Source organism: Balearica regulorum, unplaced genomic scaffold (genome assembly GCF_011004875.1).
Source record: "Balearica regulorum gibbericeps isolate bBalReg1 unplaced genomic scaffold, bBalReg1.pri S39, whole genome shotgun sequence".
Classification (NCBI taxonomy): Eukaryota; Metazoa; Chordata; class Aves; order Gruiformes; family Gruidae; genus Balearica; species Balearica regulorum.
The window spans coordinates 164,926-186,423 of NW_022679030.1; the positions used below are offsets into that span (position 1 = coordinate 164,926).

At 54.3% G+C, this 21,498-nt stretch overlaps 1 protein-coding gene across 1 annotated transcript; it reads right to left on the reverse strand.

Annotated features, from left to right (window-relative positions):
* Positions 1 to 304: 304 nt before the first annotated feature.
* LOC142599688 (class II histocompatibility antigen, M alpha chain-like) lies at positions 305 to 13,935 on the reverse strand. The gene is given in 5 exon segments (XM_075741420.1): positions 305 to 309; positions 415 to 540; positions 13,501 to 13,617; positions 13,620 to 13,781; positions 13,926 to 13,935. Coding segments are annotated over 5 exon segments (420 nt in total).
* Positions 13,936 to 21,498: the final 7,563 nt, after the last annotated feature.

Consider the following 21,498-nt stretch of genomic DNA (forward strand, 5'->3'; position numbering starts at 1 on the left):
AGGCAGCAGAGAAGTCATGGCTGCAGCCATCTCCCGGCCTTCCCCAGTGGGGAAACTGAGGCACTCTCCTCTGGGATGGCTCTTTGGGGGGCGTGATGCAGCTGAACCCCAATATCAGACAGTGGAGAAGCCAGCACTGCATGGGGTGGGGGACAGGCGAGGACACGGGGCGCAGCCACGGATGAGGAGTTTAATTGCTGGGAGGTTGGGGCGGGGCAGGAGGGAGCTTATTCCCACCTTCCCCCTCCCCCCCACCATCTCCACTCCTGCAACGAGCGGCGCCGGTCTCTGCACCGTCCTGTGCTCAGCCTGGGCAGGGGACACGAGAGGGGATTTGGTGACAGTCCCCCTCCTCAACCCCCCCCCCCAATCACACCCCCTCTCCGGGGGGACACCCCAGCATCCAGGCCCTACCGTGGCTGCTCTGGCACGCCGCCAGGATCATGGCGATGCCGAGCAGCCCCAGGAGGATGCCCAGAGCCATGGCAGCACCACACAGCGCCGTCTCCAGCACCTCGGAGGGGTCGGGGGTTTGGGGCGCTAAGGGGAGACACGCAGGGGGTTACCACCAGCCCTGGTGTTGTAACCGTAGGATAGGGGTCCGTAGTTTGTAACCAAGGTAATAGGTAATGAAGCTAACAAACCATGGCAAGTGGCAAGGTGACCGTGGCAAGATACAATGCTGCTATGTTCCTTGTACAGTCCCTACCCAACCGGACAATAGGCCCGGGAATATTAATCTTAGAAAGTAAGTTGCTATGGACAGGTGCAGGTGCACCTCTATGGACACGTGCAGGTGCACCTGCAACAAGGATACTGCGCATGCCTGCATGAAGGGGGTCACCCAGCGGACACGGGTGCAAGACCACTGACCACCACCAGAGACCCTTGAGGACCACCGACTCCAATCACTGAGCATGCGTGACGGGGAGGAGAATATGGAAATGAATTCTAAGAAATGATTATCATAGGACTGCCTTTTCTGAGAAAGATGATGAATATGTATATTTTGATTCTATATAACCTGTGTGTTGGTGATCACCTGGCCTGGTGCTGGGGTGGGCAGCTGTGACAGTCAGATCGTCGAAGAACAGGGAAACCCCACGGGGAGACGCCGACACAGGGCGCCCGCGCTCGCTCCCGCCCGTGCCCTAAGAGTGGGTGCTGAGACGATGCCCTGTTTCACCGGGGGCCGCCGTGGGGCCCTGTCGTGGTTCAGCCCCACTGGCAGCTGAGCACCACGCAGCCACTCGCTCACTCCTCACCCCCGCTGAGGTGGGCAGGAGAATGGGAAGGAAAAGGCAAAACCTGGTGGGTTGCCCAAAGCTCCCTCCAACCTGGCCTTGAACACTGCCAGGGAGCCAGGGGCAGCCACAGCTTCTCTGGGCAACCTCTGCCAGGGCCTCGCCACCCTCACAGGGAAGAATTTCTGCCTCACATCTCATCTCCATCTCCCCTCCGTCAGCTTAAGCCCATTCCCCCTTCTCCTGCCACCACGCTCCCTGATGAACAGTCCCTCCCCATCTTTCCTGTAGGCCCCTTCAGGTACTAGAAGGCCACAATTAGGTCTCCCCGGAGCCTTTGTCAACAAATATGGGATCAGAAACTCTCCAATACTTTGTTTTAGTACATAACGCCGTTAGTTATAATTCTATATAACCTGTGTGTTGGTGATCACCTGGCATGCACGTTGGGTGGAGCTATCTCCCGTGCATCCAGGGCTGCAATAAAGAATGCCTGCCTTTTAACACTACATTGGTGTTCCGAGGTTGATTCCCGGATTTCGGTGACAGTTTTTGGCAACCCAGATGGGACCCTGCTTTTGAACCTCGATGAATCCGTGGGATCGCAGGACCTCCAGCCGGCACTGGGGAATTCTCCGGGAGAACCTCCGATCCCCGGACCGAAGAGCTTTGAGCAAGACCCCTGGGAGAGGTAAAGGCATTCTTATTTGACTTAAATATTTGGTTTTTTGAATATTTGCTCTCACCACCGTGGCAGGACAGGCCCGCACCAAGAGCACGGTGCTCGTAAGGCGCGGTGAAAGCTGTGCAGAGTTGGGCTAGGGAGACGTCTCAGGTAAAAGTCTCTGCTAGGCAAAAGCCTGTGGAGCAGGGCCCACAGGGGAGGGGAAGCCTCCAAGGTTGAGATTTCTCTTACCACCGTGGCGGGACAGGCCCGCACCGAGAGAAATCCCCGAGGGAGCTCCAATGCGAGTTGGGGTCCCTCCGACTAGTGCTTGTGATAGTGCACAATCCCAACCACTAAGTCCCTGGGAGATGGGTACTTTTCTGAGTAAGAAACCAATCCCGCGAAAAACACCCCTGGGATGTATTTTGGAACATTGGAAAGATCTGGGAAGAATTGATCCTTTGACTCGGAAAGAATAGATTGAATATTGTAATCACTGGTGGCCACTGTGTACTTTAGAGATGGGGAAAAGTGGCTGGAAAATGGGACATTGCAGTATAACACAATTTTGCAATTGGTGCTATTTTGTAAGAGGGAAGGTAAACGGAATGAAATGGCACATGTGGATTTGTTTTTCACACTGCAAAATCATCCGGAATGGCAAAGGCAATGTGAATTGGTTTCACCTAGTTCTGCGGTAATGGCATTAAATGGGCAGGAACCTGATAAAAATTTGAAAAAAGTTTGCTCAGCTTGTGATATTGGTAAACGGTGTTTTACATGTGAATTTGAAGACGATGATGTTGAATTATTGGTTGCACCTCGTAGAAGGCTAGGAAATGATCAGGGGGATCAAAATCTGGAGGTTAATAATGCTTCCACCCCTCCTGTAGAAGGGGAGGCAGAAGGATTCAGCCCGGTTGCTGGGAGGACAAGGGGAAGAGGGGGAGGAGACAGATTAACTCCCCTCCAGGCCCCTCTTCGACAGGCAGTTGGCAATGAGGGTCCGGTAATGGTAAAAGTTCCCTTCTCAATAATTGATTTAAGAGCATGGAAAGAAACTGCGGGCACTTATCGGGATGATCCCGAAAGGGTTGCCAAAGTAGTAGAAACAATAATCAGAACCCAAAACCCCGATTGGGAGGATTTGCAAGTAATATTGGATACTTTGTTGGAAGACACTGAAAAGAAAATGGTATTAAATACGGCCAGAAAACAAGTGGAAGGAGCTCATGCAAATGGGATTATACAAGGGACAGTGGACCAGAATTTTCCATCCACAAATCCTGAGTGGGACCCTAATCAGCCGGGACCCAGAGGGATGCTGACTAGATCTCAGAAGTGGATTTTATTTGGTGCTAGACATGCAATGCCAAAGGCAATTAATGGGTCTAAACTTGATGAAGTGAGACAAGAATGAAATGAGTCCCCTTCAGCCTTTATGGAAAGACTGAAGGTGACTGCTAGAAACTACAGTAATTTGGAACCAGAAAAACCGGAGGAAGCTATACAATTGGCCTCTATATTTATGGGACAATCAGCCCCAGACATCAGGAAAAAGCTCCAAAAATTGGAAGGGGCTGAGTCCAGAGACTTACGTAAAATGCTTGCAATAGCCTGGGCATTGGAGAAGAGACTGCCCTAAAGCTGGAAGATTAGGTCCAACACTCCAGGCTGTTAAATTGATGACTTTGGATAATGAATCATGAAGGGGACCGGGGGAATCAACCCTAGCTGAGGCCCTGGTTACATTAAAGCTAGGGAATGAAGAAACGGAGTTTTTAGTAGATACGGGGGCTACATATTCGGTATTGAATACGTGTAAAGCGAAACTCAACCATAAATCAGCAGAGGGTGTTGGTGCGAAGGGGCGAAAAGAGAACTAGCCTTTCTTGAAACTGTTAAAAATTGAAGCTGGGAAAACAGCGGGTCAATTTTTGTACATGCCCGAATGTCCGTTGCCCTTATTGGGACGAGATTTATTAAGCAAATTAGATGCACAAATTATTTTTAAAGATGGAGAAATCAGATTACTAATACCAGAATTGAAAGCCATAGAGGCGAGAGTGTTTATGTTACAGGAGTCCTCCAAGGAGGAACAGATTCCAGAAGAAGTGGACAATGCAGTAACCCCTTTGGTATGGGCAAGTGAAGTTCCGGCACGATCCAAACTGGCAGAACCGGCAAAGGTGACTTTAAAACCTGGGGCCAAGCCGGTAAGACAAAAACAGTATCCTATTAAGTGGGAGGCTCGAAAGGGATGAGAGGAATTAACCATAAAATTTTTAGAATATGGGCTGTTAGTAGAATGTGAATCAGAATACAATACCCCTATATTACCAGTAAGGAAATCAGGAGGTAAGGAATACTGATTAGTTCAGGATTTAAGGGCCGTAGATCAAATAGTTCAAGATATACACCCAGTAGTGGCCAATCCATACACTTTACTGACCTTTTTGAAAGAGGAACATAAATGGTTTACTGTACTGGATTTAAAGGAGGCCTACTTCTGCATACCTCTGGATACAAAAAGTCAAAGCATATTTGCTTTTGAATGGGAAAGTCCTGCTACCGGACGAAAAACGTAACTAACGTGGACTGTGCTTCCACAGGGATTTAAAAATAGCCCTACAATATTTGGAAATCAATTGGCAAAAGAGTTAGAAATGTGGAAGAAACAGAATCAAGGAGAAGGGATATTATTACAGTATGTGGATGACATCCTGATAGCAGCAGGAAGCAAAGAAACATGTTTTAAAATGACCATCAGTTTATTGCATTTCCTGGGCCAAGGAGGATATAGAGTTTCTAGAAACAAGGCCCAGATAGGGAAAGAAGCAGTGATTTATTTGGGATTTGAGACATCTCAAGGACAGAGACAATTGGGAAGGGAAAGAAAAGAAGCCATTTGTCAGATCCCCGAACCTAGCAGTCCAAAGGAACTGAGAGCCTTTCTGGGAATAATTGGGTGGTGTTGACTCTGGATTCTAAATTATGGACTGTATGTGAAACCCCTGTATGAAGCCCTGAAGGAATCCAAAGACCGATACTTGATTTGGACACCTGAATGCCACTAATCATTTAAAGAACTCAAAAAGGCATTAATGATGGCCCCTGATCTAACCAGACCTTTTGAGCTGTTTGTGCACGAAAGGCAACATCTGGCCCTTGGAGTGCTGGCGCAACGGCTGGGATCCTGGAAGTGGCCGGTGGGGTGCTTCTCCAAACAACTTGACACCGTGAGTAAAGGATGGCCGAGATGTTTGCGTGCCGTGGCAGCAACGGTGCTGCTGATTCAGGAAGCTGGAAAATTGACTATGGGCCAAAAGAGAGTGGTATATGTACTGCATATGGTAATAACTGTCTTAGAACAAAAGGGGGGTCACTGGCTATCCCCTAGCAGAATGTTGAAAGACCAGGTTGTCCTATTGGAATAAGATGATGTGGAATTAAAAACCACAGCAACTGTAAATCCGGCAATGTTCCTGTCAACAGAAAATCCTACCGAGAAATTGGAACATGGTTGCCTGCTGACCATTGAACAAGTTTATTCCAGCAGACCAGACCTGAAGAACAAACCTTTGAAGGATCCTCATCTGGAACTGTTTGCGGATGGAAGCAGTTTCGTGCAAGAAGGAAGGCGAATAGCCGGGTATGCTGTTGTCACCGCCACCAAGATATTGGAATCAGGGACGGTACCCGCCAATACATCAGCGCAGAAAGCAGAACTGGTGGCGCTAAAGCAGGCTTTACGGATGGCAGAAGGGAAAAGGGTAAACATATGGACGGATTCCAAATATGCATTTGGTGTGATCCATGCTCATGGAGCTATCTGGAAAGAGAGAGGACTGTTATCAGCCCAAGGATCACCAATAAGGTATAAGGAGGAAGTTCTTCAACTCCTACAAGACGTGCAGGAGCTGAAGGAAGTGGCCATAATGCATTGCAAGGCACAACAATTTGGTCAGACGGCTATAAATATAGGTAATCGATTGGCAGATAAAACTGCAAAGGAGGCTGCTGAACAAGGTGTCCTTGCACTAGTACCAGTAAAACAGATGAAAATTCCAAATTTAAAAGCAAGATTCAGTAAACTAGGTGAACAATTGGCAGAGCACTTAAAGGCATCTCAGAATATGGAAGGATGGTGGGTAACACCAGAAAATAAGGCAATAGTAACTCCACAAGTTATGTTAGAACTTGCAAAAGAGAAACATGAGCAGACACACTGGGGTATAGATGCTATGGTTACAAGTTTGAGAATATCTGTAATGTGTCTAGGATAGGAAAATATGAGTGGAAGTATTGAAAAGTTATTATTTCAAACCTTCCAAAGCGGGGAAGTGTAACTGTGGGATAGGGGTCGTGAAACAGAAACTATAGAATCAGGTTGAGCTAATTAGTTTGTAACCAAGGTAATAGGTAATGAAGCTAACTGACCATGGCAAGGTACAATGCTGCTCTGTTCCATGTACAGTCCCTACCAAACTGAACAATAGGTTTGGAGATCTTAATCTTATTAAGGGAGTTGCTATGGACAGGTGCACCCACAACAAGGGTACTGCGCATGCCTGCACGAAGAGGGACACCCAGCGGACACAGGTGCGAGACCACTGACGACCACCAGAGACCCCTTGAGGACCACCGACTCCAATCACTGAGTATGCGTGACGGGGAGGAGAATATGGAAATGGATTCTGAGAAATGATTCTCATAGGACTGCCTTTTCTGAGAAAGATGATGAATATGTATGTTTTGATCCTACATAACCTGTGTGTTGGTGATCACCTGGCATGCACGTTGGGTGGAGCTATCCCCCGTGCATCCAGCGCTGCAATAACGAATGCCTGCCTTTTAACACTACATTGGTGTTCCGAGGTTGATTCCCGGCTTGCGGTGACACCTGGAAGCACTCCAGGTCAGGCTGGACGGGGCTGTGAGCAACAGGAGCTTGTTGAAGATGCCCCTGCTGAGGGAGGAGATGACCTTCAGAGGTCCCTTCCCACCCAAAATGGTCCTTTGATGCATTCTATCCCACCCCGTCCCCTCTCGCCCACTGCAGGTGGTCCCGGTGGCCGACGTCTCTTCCTGGTGCGACCGCTGGCGTTGGGTGAACCCAACACGCTGGTGTGTCTGGTGGGAAACGTCTTCCTGCCGGTGGTGGAGATCATTGGCAGCTGGATGGGGTCCCTGTCACCGAAGGGGTCACCCACACCCACTACACCCCCACGGCCGACCTGGCCTTCGTCCGCTTCTCCTACCTGCCGGTGACGCCCAGCGCTAGTGACGTCTACACCTGCATGGTCACCCATGAAGGGGACAACTCCTCCGTCATTGCCTACTGGGGTGAACATGGGGATGGGGACGGGGCTGCTGGGGAGACACCAGTGACCCCCCGCGTGTCTCCCCTTAGTGCCCCAAACCCCCGACCCCTCCGAGGTGCTGGAGACGGTGCTGTGCGGTGCTGCCATAGCTCTGGGCATCCTCCTGGGGCTGCTCGGCATCACCATGATCCTGGCGGTACGCTGGAGAGCCCACGGTACGGCCCGGATGCTGGGGTGTCCCCCCGCTGAGGGGGGGGTGTGATGAGGGAGGGGGTGAGGAGGCAACTGTCACCAAATCCCCTCTTGTGTCCCCCACCCAGGCTGAGCACAGGACGGTGCAGAGACCGGCGCCGCTCGTTGTAGGAGTGGAGATGGTGGGGGGGGGAGAGGGAAGGTGGGAATAAGCTCCCTCCTGCCCCGCCCCAACCCCCCAGCAATGAAACTCCTCATCTGTGGCTGCGCCCCATGTACTCGCCTGTCTCCAACTCTGTGCTGCGGTGGTTTCTCCACTGTCTGATATTGGGGTTCAGCTGCATCGCGCACCCCAAAGAGCCACTCCCAAGAGTAGTGCCTCAGTTTCCCCACTGCCAAAGGGTGGAAGGGCAGCAGCTGGCCACAGGGAGGACATGGTGGTGGCTTCTCCGCTGTCTGATATTGGGGTGCAGCAGGATTGCACTGCCCAGAGAGCCACACCCAAGAGGCGTGCCTCAGTTTCTCCACTGGGAAGGGACAGGGGGGATTCCCGCGGTGCCAAGCCCAGCCCTGGGGCACAGTCCCCTCGGGGCAAAGCCCTGTGCTGCCCATCGCTGGTGATGTAGGATCCCGGGGCCAAATCCCTGGGGATAACCCTGAGGAGGAGGAGGAGGAGGAGGAGGAGGATGAGGAGGGAGCGAGCTGGTGGCGTGAATGAAGGTCGGGCGCTGCAGGGAGAGGCTGGAGCTCGCCCTCCGTGCCAGATGCACGGACACCGACCGCGGCCCATGTGGGTGCTGGGGGTGCTGGAGCTGGTGCTGAGCTGCTGGGGGGCAGGTAGGATGTGGGGGGACAGGGGTGTGCAGCGGGTTTGGGGGGGGATCCAACCCCTGGGACCCTGCCCACCCCTGCGTCCCCCTTGTAGGCACCTTCCTGGTGCACGTGGCCAGCTCCTGCCCACTGGCGGTCAACAGCTCTGCGCTGGATTTCGACTTGGCCCTCGTCTTCAACAAGAACCTGCTGGTCTGCTACAACCCCGACGCCCGGTGCGTCGTCCCTGCGACTGGGGGCTGCTCTGCCCCGTCGCCACCCAACTCCCCACAGCTCGTCACAGGCCCACAGGCCCTGCCCTTCTCCCTCCCCACAGCCCCACGCTTTGGCTGCCGAGGGGAAAGGCCCTGCCGCATGGAGGCTGGAGCGACGCAGCCTGCCAACTCCGGAATGCGGCGCCGCTGCACGCAGCCGCTCGAGGGGCCAGGCCTGAAGCACGGTGGTCACTGCCTGCCTGCCTGCCCCCACGTGCCCCCACCCCTTCCTCCTGATGTCCCCCCGCCTGCGGCAGCTGCGGCTCTCTGAGCACGGCACAGACTGCCTTCCTCCTGGCACTCAGAGAATCATAGAATCTTTCGGGTTAGAAAAGACCTCTAAGATCATCAAGCCCACCTGTCAACCCAACACCACCATACCTACTAAACCATGTCCCAAAGGGCCACGTCTACATGTCTTTTGAACACCTCCAGGTGCCCACCACCTCTCTGGGCAGCCCGTTCCAATGCCTGACCACTCTTTCGGTGAAGAAAGTTTTCCTCATAGCCAATCTAAACCTCCCCTGACACAACTGGAGATCATTTCCTCTGACGGGGTTTAGGTCCAGCCGGTAGCAGAGCGCCACGCGCCACTCACTCACCCCTCCCCCAGCGGGATGGGGAGGAGAACGGAAAAACAACGGCAAAGCCTCGAGGGTTGGGAAAAGGGCAGTTTACTGGGACAGCAAGGGAGAGGGAAACAATCAACAACAGTGCTGATAACAGATATTAACAATGGGCGATAACGTTACCGGAAAGCGGCAAAATAATTCACTCTCTGAGACTTATTTTGAAGCTTTAGAAAGCAGGCATTCTTTATTGCAGCGCTGGCTGCACGGGGGATAACTCCACCTACCGTGCACACCCAAAAGACAAAACTAGCAAGTATTTAGACTATGTTAATAGACATATTCAGTATATTTCCGAGTAGTGCTTATCACAGTCATGGATTTTCCGGGAACTTGTTAGCATATGCTAATGTCTTTCCCCCATGTTTGTTGGCACCTCTGGGTGGTCGTCGGGGCTCTTCAGACTCAGTCCTGGTATCACCTGTACCTTATCCCTCCAGGCTGGTTTTGGGATCCCCCTTGTAACTTTCTTATCTTTGCGCATCTGTTCTTCCAAGGCCGAGCTCTTTAAAATGAGATTGTTCCAGAGCTTCTTATCTTACAACTAATTATTTTCTAAGTTACAATGGTTACAACCCTTTTGGTTGGTTACATCTATTGAGCAATGGCTCTAATTGCTTGAATTGATCTTACTATTTCAGTATTCACAGGTATCAATAACAGAGACCAATTTACCGAGCCAACGACTGACCAGACACACCACCCCTCCCGGAACTGTGCCCACACCGCGCCGCCCCCCCACTGCCGACTAGCCCCCTTTTATGGTGAGCATGATGTGACATGGTATGGAATAGCCCCCGGCCAGCTTAGGTCACCTGTCCTGGCTCCTTGTGAAATTCACTCTATCCTTGCCAGAACCAGGACACCCTGTCAGGACGGGCCTCCTTCTCCCCTCTCCCTTCTGCGCCCACAAGCGCACTGCCCACGAGCGCACTGCCCTCCGCCTTATCCCCTCCCGGCTCCCTTTGGGCACTGCCTTTGCCCTGGCGTCCCCTCTCCTTCCCAGCCCTGCAGGCACTGCGGGCAGACAGAGGGACCCCCAGGCCCAACGCTGGACACGGTCCACGCCTGGACGTGGTCCCGAGCGCCTGGCTCTTGCTGGCCCTGCTCGAGCAGGGGCCAGGGCACGAGACAAGATGATCTCCAGAGGTCTCGCAGCCCCAGCCCCCGGGGACACGGGCAACGCTCCACACCTACCAGACACCGCAGCAGCTGCGTGCGCCTTACCGACCACGCAAAACGCTGCGCCAGTTGCTCCCAGAGCATGCGGAGGCCTTGCTTCACGGCTTCTAGCTGCATGGCTGGACCTGCGCGGGGGGAGCCACGGTCACGGTCACGGTCAGGGCTGCCCAGGGCTGGCACGGGAGCCTCCCCCCAGAGAGGAGCACCGTCAGCCGCCTGCACTCACGCGCCTGCAGCCCCCGCAGCCAGCGGTCCTGTGCGTGCACACGCACTAGTTCTGTGCCCGGCTGGGCCTGCACCAGCTGGGGGCTGGGCACATGGCAGCAGGGGATGTGGGGGCACCCGGGACTGGTTCCCCCTCCCATAAGCCCCAGCAGCACACATGCGTCCTCCCCACCCGGCCATGCCCTGGCCCATGGCAGCGGGGTTGGAACTGGATGGGCTGTGAGGTCCCTTCCAACCCAAACCATTCTCTGATTCTATGATTCTATGGCGTCATGCTCAGCATAGAAGGGCGCTAGTCGGGGAGGGGCGACACGGCTCCAGGCCATGCAGACACCCTGCTTGCAGAGTCTTGCTGGGTAAAAAACTGGCTGGAAGGCTGAGCCCAGAGAGCTGTGGTGAACGGAGTTAAATGCAGCTGGCGGCCGGTCACAAGCGGTGTTCCCCAGGGCTCCGTCTTGGGGCCAGTCTTGTTTAATATCTGTATCAATGATCTGGACGAGGGGATCGAGTGCGCATTCAGTAAGTTTGCAGATGACACCATGTTGGGTGAGAGTGTCGATCTGCTCGAGGGTAGGAAGGCTCTGCAGAGGATCTGGACAGGCTGGATCGATGGGCCGAGGCCAGCTGGATGAGGTTTAACAAGGCCAAGTGCCGGGTCCTGCCCTTGGGTCACACCAACCGCAGGTAACGCTACAGGCTTGGGGCAGAGTGGCTGGAAAGCTGCCGGGAGGAAAAGGACCTGAGGGTGCTGGTTGCCAACCGGCTGAACGTGAGCCGGCAGTGTGCCCAGGTGGCCAAGGCGGCCAACAGCATCGTGGCTTGGATCAGGAATAGTGTGGCCAGCAGGCGCAGGGAGGTGATTGTGCCCCTGCACTCTGCTGTGGTGAGGCCGCGCCTCGACTCCTGTGTTCAGTTTTGGGCCCCTCACTCCAAGAAGGACACTGAGGTGCTGGAGTGAGTCCAGAGAAGGGACACGAAGCTGGTGAAGGGTCTGGAGCACAACTCCCATGAGGAGTGGCTGACGGAGCTGGGGTTGTTTAGCCAGGAGAAGAGGAGGCTGCGGGGAGACCTGGTCGCTCTCTACAGCTACCTCAAAGGAGGTTGTCGTGAGATGGCTCTTGGTCTCTTCTCCCAAGTAACTAGCGAAAGGTCGAGAGAAAATGATCTCCAGCTGTGTCAGGGGAGGTTTAGATTGGCTATGAGGAAAACTTTCTTCACCGAAAGAGTGGTCAGGCATTGGAACGGGCTGCCCAGAGAGGTGGTGGAGTCACCATCCCTGGAGGTGTTCAAAAGACATGTAGACGTGACCCTTTGGGACATGGTTTAGTAGACATGGTGGTGTTGGGTTGACAGGTGGGCTTGATGATCTTAGAGGTCTTTTCTAACCTGAAAGATTCTATGATTCTCTGAGTGCCAGGAGGAAGGCGGTCTGTGCCGTGCTCAGAGAGCCGCAGCTGCCGCAGGCGGGGGGACACCAGGAGGAAGGGGTGGGGGCACGCGGGGGCAGGCAGGCAGGCAGTGACCGCCGTGCTTCAGGCCTGGCCCCTCGAGCGGCTGCGTGCAGCGGCGCCGCATTCCAGAGTTGGCAGGCTGCGTCGCTCCAGCCTCCATGCGGCAGGGCCTTTCCCCTCAGCAGCCAAAGCGTGGGGCTGTGGGGAGGGAGAAGGGCAGGGCCTGTGGGCCTGTGGGGAGCTGTGGGGAGTTGGGTGGCGACGGGGCAGAGCAGCCCCCAGTCGCAGGGACGACGCACCGGGCATCGGGGTCGTAGCAGACCAGCGGGTTCTTGTTGAAGACGAGGGCCAAGTCGAAATCCAGCGCAGAGCTGTTGGCCGCCAGTGGGCAGGAGCTGGCCACGTGCACCAGGAAGGTGCCTACAAGGGGGATGCGGGGGTGGGCAGGGTCCCAGGGGTTGGATCCCCCCAAACCCGCTGCACACCCCTGTCCCCCCACATCCTACCTGCCCCCCGGCAGCTCAGCACCAGCCCCAGCACCCCCACCACCCACATGGGCCACGGTGGGTGCCCGTGCATCTGGCACAGCGGGTGAGCTCCAGCCTCTCCCTGCAGCGCCCGACCTTCATTCACGCCACCGGCCCGCTCCCTCCTCCTCCTCCTCCTCCTCCTCCTCAGGGCTTATCCCCAGGGATCTGGCCTCGGGATCCCCCGTCACCAGCGATGGGCAGCGCAGGGTTTTGCCCCGAGGGGACTGTGCCCCAGGGCTGGGCTTGGCACCGCGGGAATCCCCCCTGTCCCTTCCCAGTGGAGAAACTGAGGCACACCTCTTGGGTGTGGCTCTCTGGGCAGTGCAATCCTGCTGCACCCCAATATCAGACAGCGGAGAAGCCACCACCACGTCCTCCCTGTGGCCAGCTGCTGCCCTTCCACCCTTTGGCAGTGGGGAAACTGAGGCACAACTCTTGGGAATGGCTCTTTGGGGTGCGCGATGCAACTGAACCCCAATATCAGACAGTGGAGAAACCACCGCAGCGCGGAGTGGGAGACAGGCGAGGACACGGGGCGCAGCCACAGACGAGGAGTTTCATTGCTGGGGGGTTGGGGCGGGGCAGGAGGGAGCTTATTCCCACCTTCCCCCTCCCCCCCACCATCTCCACTTCTGCAATGAGCGGCGCCGGTCTCTGCACCGTCCTGTGCTCAACCTGGGTGGGGGACACAAGAGGGGATTTGGTGACAGTTGCCTCCTCACCCCCCCTCATCACAGCCCCCCCTCAGCGAGGGGACACCCCGGCATCCGGGCCGTGCCGTGGGCTCTCCGGTGTGCCGCCAGGATCACGGTGATGCCAAGCAGCCCCAGGAGGATGCCCAGAGCCATGGCAGCACCGCACAGCACCGTCTCCAGCACCTTGGAGGGGTCGGGGGTTTGGGGCACTAAGGGGAGACACGCGGGGGGTCACTGGTGTCTCCCCAGCAGCCCCGTCCCCATCCCCATGTTCACCCCAGTAGGCAATGACGGAGGAGTTGTCCCCTTCATGGGTGACCATGCAGGTGTAGACGTCACTAGCGCTGGGCGTCACCGGCAGGTAGGAGAAGCGGGTCAAGGCCAGGTCGGCCGTGGGGTGTAGTGGATGTGGGTGACCCCTTGGGTGACAGGGACCCCATCCAGCTGCCAACTGATCTCCACCGCTGGCGGGAAGACGTTTCCCACCAGACACACCAGCGTGTTGGGTTCACCCAACACCAGCGGTCGCACCAGGAAGACGTCGGCCACCGGGACACCTGCAGTGGGCGAGAGGGGACGGGGTGGGATAGAATGCATCAAAGGACCATTTTGGGTGGGAAGGGACCTCTGAAGGTCATCTCCTCCCTCAGCAGGGGCATCTTCAACCAGCTCCTGTTGCTCACAGCCCCGTCCAGACTGACCTTGACACATTCTCGCTACGGCATCTCACCACCCTCAGCTTAAAGAATTTCTTCCTTATATCTAACCCAAATCTACCATTTTTAGCTTCAAAACATTCCCCCTTGTCCACTTTTTCTCCCACCAAGTCCTTCTTTGCTCTCCTGCCCTTCATCCCCCAGCCTGTCTCCTTGTTTGGGATTGCCCCAACCCGGGTGCAGGACAGAATCCAAGAATTCCAGACTGGTGGGGGTTGGAAGGGACCTCTGGAGATCATCTAGTCCAACCCCCTGCTAGAGCAGGATCACCTCGAGCTGGTTGCACAGGATCACATCCAGGCAGGTTTCGAATCTCTCCGGAGAAGGAGACTCCTCCACAACCTCTCTGGGCAGCCTGTCCCAGTGCTCAGTCACCCTCAGAGTGAAGAAGTTTCTCCTCGTGTTCAGATGGAACTTCCCGTGTCCCACTTTGTGCCCGTTGCCCCTTGTCCTGTCACTGGGCACCACTGAGAAGAGTCTGGCCCCTTCCTCTCGACATCCGCCCTTTAGATACTTATTAGCATTGATGAGATCCCCTCTCAGTCTTCTCCAGGCTAAACAGCCCAGCTCTCTCAGCCTTTCCTCATACGAGAGATGCTCCAGTCCCCTCATCATCCTCACAGCCTTCCGCTGGACTCTCTCCAGCAGCTCCCTGTCTGTCTTGAACTGGGGAGCCCAGCACTGGACACAGAACTCCAGATGTGGCCTCACCAGGGCAAAGTAGAGGGGAAGGAGAACCTCCCTGGACCTGCTGGCCACGTTCTTCTCAAGGCACCCCAGGACACCAGTGGCCTTCTTGGCCACGAAGGCACAGTCCTGGCTCATGGAGAGCTTCTTGTCCACCAGGACTGCCAGGTCCTTCTCCGCAGAGCTGCTTCCCAGCAGGTCAGCCCCTCACCTGTTCTGGTGCCTGGGGTTATTCCTCCCTGAGTGCAGGACACTACACTTGCCCTGCTTGAATTTCATTTGGTTCCTCTCGGCCCAACTCTCCAGCCTGGCCAGAGCTCGCTGAATGGCAGCGCAGCCTTCTGCTGTGTCGGCCACTCCTCCCGGTTGTGTATCATCAACGAACTTGCTGAGGGTCCACTCTGTCCCCTCATCTAGGCCATTGATGACTATGTTGAATAAGAGCAGACCAAGCACTGAGCCTTGGGGCACACCACTAGCTACAGGCTTCCAACTGGACTCTGTGCTGCTTACCACAACCCCCTGGGCTCGGCCATTCAGCCAGTTCTCACCCCACCTCACTGGCCACTCATCCAACCCACACTTCCGAAGCTTGCTTACGAGGATGGTATGAGAGATGCCACCATCCACATGGCCTAGAGCAGGAGCCCTTCTTCTCAGTGACCATCTGTGTGTCCACAGAGCAGGAAACCTTCTTCTCAGTGATCATCTACGTTGGCCTGAGAGCAGGAGACCTTCTTCATAGGGGGGTCTGCTACAGGCCACCTGACCAGGGAGACCCAGTGGATGAGGCCCTCTATAGACAGACAGACAGACAGAAGCAGTCTCACGTTCACAAGCCCTGGTCCAGTGACATTCCCAGTGACTGGAAAAGGGGAAACAGAACCCCCGTTTTTAAGACGGGAGAAAAGGAAGATCTGGGGAACTATAGACCGGTGAGTCTCACCTCTGTGCCTGGCAAGATGATGGAGCAGATCCTCCTGGAAACTATGCTCACGCACATGGAAAATCAGGAGGCGATTGGTGACAGCCAACGTGGCTTCACTAAGGGCAAATGGTGCCTGACACATTTGGTGGCCTTCTATGATGGGGTTACAGTGTTGGTGGACAAGGGAGAGTGACTGATGTCATCTACCTGGAGTTGTGCAAAGCATCTGACACTGTCCCACATGACAATCCTTGTCTCTAAATTGGAGAGACATGGATTTGACGGATGGACCACTCGGTGGATAAGGACTTGGCTGGACGGTCACAGTCAAAGAATTGTGGTCGAGGGCTCAATGTCCAAGTGCAGACCAGTGACGAGTGGCGTTCCTCAGGGGTCGGTACTGGGACTGGCGCTGTGTAACATCTTTCTCAGCGACACAGACAGTGGGATCGAGTGCACGCTCAGCAAATTTGCCAACACTACCAAGCTGTGTGATGAGTTGACACGCTGGAGGGAAGGGATGCCGTCCAGAGGGACCCTGACAGGCTTGAGAGGTGATGGCCTTAAGCTGAAGGAGGGGAGATGGAGACGAGATGTGCGGCAGAAATTCTTCCCAGTGAAGGTGGTGAGGCCCTGGCACAGGTTGCCCAGAGAAGCTGTGGCTGCCCCTGGCTCCCTGGCAGTGTTCAAGGCCAGGTTGGATGGGGCTTTGGGCAAGCTGGGCTAGCGGAGAGTGTCCCTGCCTGTGGCAGGGGGTGGGACCGGATGAGCTGTGAGGTCCCTTCCAACCCAAACCAGGCTGTGATGCTATGTGCTTCTATGTCCCCAGCCATCCCCACCAGGTCCCTGCAGCGTCCCCAGCCACGTCCCCACCAGCTACCCCCACTGCCACACCATGTCCCCCCCCACATCCCCACCATGTCCCCAGCCGTCCCCTGTGCCGCAGGTGGCCGCCATCCCCCAGGAGCTGGTGCTCTTCTCCCGCTCACTCCACGCCAACATCGCCTACGGGCTGGAGAGCTGGAGCCGGGCGAGGTGACAGTGGCAGCCACCCGTGCGGGTGCCCACACCTCTATCACCCCCCTGCCCCGGGGCTATGGCACAGGGAGGAGGTGTTCCCCAAAATGGGGAGGCTGCGGTTTCCCTTTGCTGTTTTCTGCTTGGTTCCTCCTTGCAGGTTTATATTTTGATTCACGACTTGGTGACAGGTGCAGAAGCTCAGCTCGTCTTGTGTGGCATGGACTCTGAAGTCACAGCACACGCCGTAATTCTGAACTGGAAACTGAGCAGCCTGATGCCTCCGGTGCCCGTCTGGTGAGTACCTGTTCCTTCCGCAGGAAATATATTTACACTGCCGGGCCCTGCCCCCTTGATGCTCCATTGATGCTGCCCTTTATCCCCCCGGGGTCCTCCGCCCCGTTGCTTGGGGCCTGTTGCTAAGGCCGTTGCTAGGGGGCCGTTGCCAGGTTCCCGGCCCCGCCTCTGGCGCCTGCGCAGTTGCGGCTGCTCGCCCACGTGACTCGGCGGGAAGATGGCGGCCCCCGCGGGCCGGCGCTGAGCGCGGCGGGTCCTGGCGCTGTGGCGGTCGGTTTCTGTCGGCGCCACGTCGCGGCTTTTCGTGAAAAGCCTCCCCAGCGGGGTGAGTCCGCCGCACGGTTGCGGCTTCTGCGGCGTGGAGGGGTCCTTCCGGACCTAGAGGTGGGTCTGAGGGGACACCCCGGGGGGACGCGGGGTCCCGGGCAGGGAGGGGCCCCGGGAGGGGAGAGGGCCCTCGGTGTGGGGGGGACGGGGGTGAGCAGGGAGATTCTCTGGAGAGAGGGTCCTCGGTTCGGGGGGGTTGGAGATATCCTGCGGGAAGAGCTCTGAGGGGTCAGGAGGTCGCGGGGATGTGCTGGGGGGCGGCGGTCCGTGTGGGAGAGCGGGGGGGCACCCTTGGGGGTAGGATGGTGGGGGAGCTGGGGCAGGGAGTGCCCCAGGAGAGGGCAGGGAGATGCCCTGGGGGGCGGAGGCAGAGTGTGGGACACCGGCTGGGGAGGTGCCCCAGGGGAGGGGAGCTGGCAGCCTCCCCGGGTGGGGGAGCGGAGCTCGTTGTGGCCGCTGTCCTCCCCTCGATCTGCGGGAGCTGGGCACAGGTGAGCACTGTGCCGCTCTGCTGCCATCCACGTCCCCCTGATGTGCGGAACATCGGACTCCACAACTGGGAAAGTTGTAAAGTAGGTATGTTTATTCAGCGCTGGGCAGCACGGGGGGGTCATCCCACCAAAATCGTGCGCACCTTGCGGCAATTCCCTTTGAATTTTATACAACAAAATGTTACATATTCAAAAAGCGCCTGTACAGAGTCATGATCTTTCCGTGGCAAGGCGGTCTTATTACAATGAGTTCATTTCCATTGTCTCCGCCTTTAACTCCTCTCAGCTGCGCACGCGCAGTGCCTCTTGGTGGTCGTGGGCCGGGGTCTTAGGGATGAAGGCCGTATGTCTTCCTCACTGTGCACTTTTCACCTTCACCACAAAACTTACTCAGACCGGTTCCCAATTAGCAGAGAATCCTCCGTGTTCATTCCATTCTGATTTACTACCTCCTTATCTTGTGATTGGTTACAAAAATGCAAACAGAGGGAAGGGTCATCTTGACCCTTCCTTACGCTAGTTCTTGTTAAAACATCTTACGTAAGGGTTAAGATTACTAGATATGTGGCTTAAGCTAGTTAATGGTCCTGCCATTTCCCCTAAGTGTTAGTTCTCTCTATCACCGCGCTGGGTCCCACCGTGCCTGTGGCAGGGCAGCGCTGCGGGGCCCCGGGCTCCCTGAGAGCTGGCTGCACCCTTTAGCTGCGGGGGCGTTGCAGGCAGATCTGTACGCGTAGTGGATTCATGGAGGAGTTGAAGCGGTTTGGTAGCTGACGTGCGGGGTTTTTATCGGGGTTGTCACAGTACAGCGTGGTTCCTATGGCACTTCAGAAGCCCCCTGACAGCAAATGTTTTGCTTTGGACGCAAAGCGTTTCTCATTGCGTTGCTGATTTGCCTTCCTGTTGTCCTTCCTTGTTTCCCAGATGAAGGAAGATCGCTTTCGGAAGCTATTCGTCGCCTTTGGCACGCTGACTGATTGTTGCTTGAAATTCACCAAGGAGGGCAAGTTCCAGAAATTTGGCTTCATTGGCTACAAGTCTGAAGATGAAGCTCAAAGGGCACTGAACCATTTCAACAGAAGTTTCATTGACACCTCCAGAATCACAGTGAGCTGGTCTTTAAAAATATTTTCTTGGGATTCTTCAGAAAGTTTGTCACTTTGGTAGTCTTAGGGGTGGACAGCCAGGGGCTGAGAAAGCCTAGAGGTTAAGTCTTCTGCAGCAAACCAGCAAAGCCTGATGCCAGGGCTCGTTGCTGGAGTCCCGAGCAGACACTTGGCTCAGTTGGGCTGTGCTCGTGCACCAGCAGTGATTTCAGTGCTGCTTGGGACAACAGTGTCAGGTTTTGAGCTGTCATAGTCTGAACTTTTGAACTTGAGGGTCATTTCCCATTTAAAGTCATTCGTCTTGCTGGATGATTCACGATAAACAGGACAACTTACTTGATTCTGCTTAAATGAGCACACCAGACTGTTCCCCGTGTTGAGTGAACATGTAGCCCTGTGCTTTTAAAATGAACATCCGTATGGAGTTGCCTGTTCTTCTCCTGCACACACCCCCTCCATCCTGTCAGGATTATAAGAAGGGTTTCTGAGTGAGGCTTATCCAGCAGTTACAGAACCAGGGTGCTGAACATATGTTTAATTAAAGATCTGAATGAGTCTTTTCAGGTGGAGTTACACAAATCTTTTGGTGACCCTTCAACACCCAAAGCATGGAGTAAGCACTCTCAGAAGGCCCCTGCCTCAGAAAAACAGGCCCTGTGACAAGTACAGCTCCTGCAGGCACAAAGAAAGTGAGTTTTGCTTCTTTCCTTGAGGCTCTGACCTATGTCAGTGGCTTGGCAGAGAGAAGGGGACGGAGTAGCTGGGACAGCGGATGTTGGAGTCCTGGTTCTGGTATTTTCTGCCTTAGATTCTATGTTCTCTGTAGTATTAGGTTATGTGAGAAATGATCTTGGCTGTGCTTCTAATAAGCCTTTTGAAAAACGGTGTTGGTTTTTTCCCCTAGGATAAAAAGAAGAAAGATCCAACAGAAAACTTAAAGGAGGTGAGTTGAGGTTAAATCGCAATCCCTACGTTCTTGCTAGCTTGTGTGAAGAGCAAGAGCTGAATAACTCTTTTCTGTACTGCTTCCTGTGCTGTTAATTCAGGCAAGGTGTATGATTTAACCAACTGCCTGACAGTCCAATTCTACTGTAATAAACCATGATTTTAACAATCCCCACATCAGGGACCGATTTTTTAATTGTCAGCCACTCCTGTGTGAGCACAGCATCCAGGACAACCCTTGTTTCAACAATTAAGGTTTTTAACCATACGTGAGTTTTGTCATGTTTAACTTGTACTTTTTTTTTGTTTTTTTAATGTTTTGTTTTTTTCTTTAAAGTACTTTCTAAACATGAATTACAAAAAGAAAGAGTAGGACTGAGAGATCTTGAGAAGACTTTAGTCACTTTAGGTGCTCACCTTGTGAGTGTAAAGGGGACTCCCCTCTTAGGGATTTTTCTGCATTGCTGGAAATGAGATGATATTTTTGAAATCAAACTCATTACTAGCTCTCCTGTGTCTGTCTTCACAGCTTGTCTGCTTGGTTTCTTTTTCAACAGCTGGAAGAAGATGAAACATTCCAGGAGTTCTTGGTGGTTTACCAGAAACGGTCTCAAGTGGCCACTTGGGCTAATGACACTTTGGCAGAGGAGCCCAAGAAGAGAAAATCAAAGGCAGCAGCCGATTATCTCAACTTTGATTCACACGAGTCTGAGGAGCTGAGTGAGGAGGAGGATGGGAATGGGAATGAACCCTCTGAAGATGAGAAGGAAACGCAAGGTACCGAGAGGAACTGTTACCCTTTGCTTGTCTTTGTCTCAGTGGACGTGGGAGCAGGTGTGCTCGTCGGACCGAACTCCGAGTCCTGCCTCCAAATGGAGACCGTGTAGTCGGGAAGGTGGTTTCTCAAGCGTGAGACTCATTCTGCGTGTGGTGGATGTATGGTTGTATTCTCAAGTTTGGGGAACTGGGGGAAATGCAGCTTCTGGTATTAAGGGGATGGCATTTGTGCTTTCCATGGGCCCTTAAGTCAATGCCTAGAAAAGAGTAACAGGGCAAACATCTGTGTCACTCCTTTCAGTGCTCTCCTAGCCAACGGCTGCTTTCATCTCCAGGATTTCCAGAGCTGGATGTGGTTTCTGTTTATTTAGTAACCCGTAGCTGATGTCTGTGAACTGGTTTGGTCCGCCTTTGAGGCGTATTTCTGGAAATGTTGGTGTGTCCTTGGGCCCTGTCAGAGTTGATGGGAACGGACAGAGTTCAGTGTCTTGGATCCGGAAAGGAAAACTCTATCTAGTGGAGCAGCGGGATAACTTAGACAACTGAGAAACCTGGGCTGCAGTTTGGTGTCTGTCATCTCAGTCTCCAGTGTCTCTGCACCAGCAACAAATGTGGGTTTGGAGCCGTTCTCCCTCCTTGTATGGTATTTCCTCATGCTGTTCTTTTGGAGTGAATGGCATTTCCCTGCTGCTTCTCACCTCTCTTTGGGTAACTGAAATGATCAGTTGAGCATTGGTAGGGAGGATTGTTTCGGAGAAACAGCTTCCTGTGTCCTTGACCCTGCAAAACTAAACCGAACAATTGAAAACCTTCTCTGGCATCTGTCTGAAGTATTTAGTTAAAATTGAGACAAAATACTCTGCTGTGGAGTTCCTCAATCTCCTTTTTAGTTTGTTTTGTACATGAGCTGTTGCTTTGAAAAATAGTCATCCAGACATGTCGGTCTGGAATTGCTGAGATCAAATTGCTCTGCTATTCTCGAG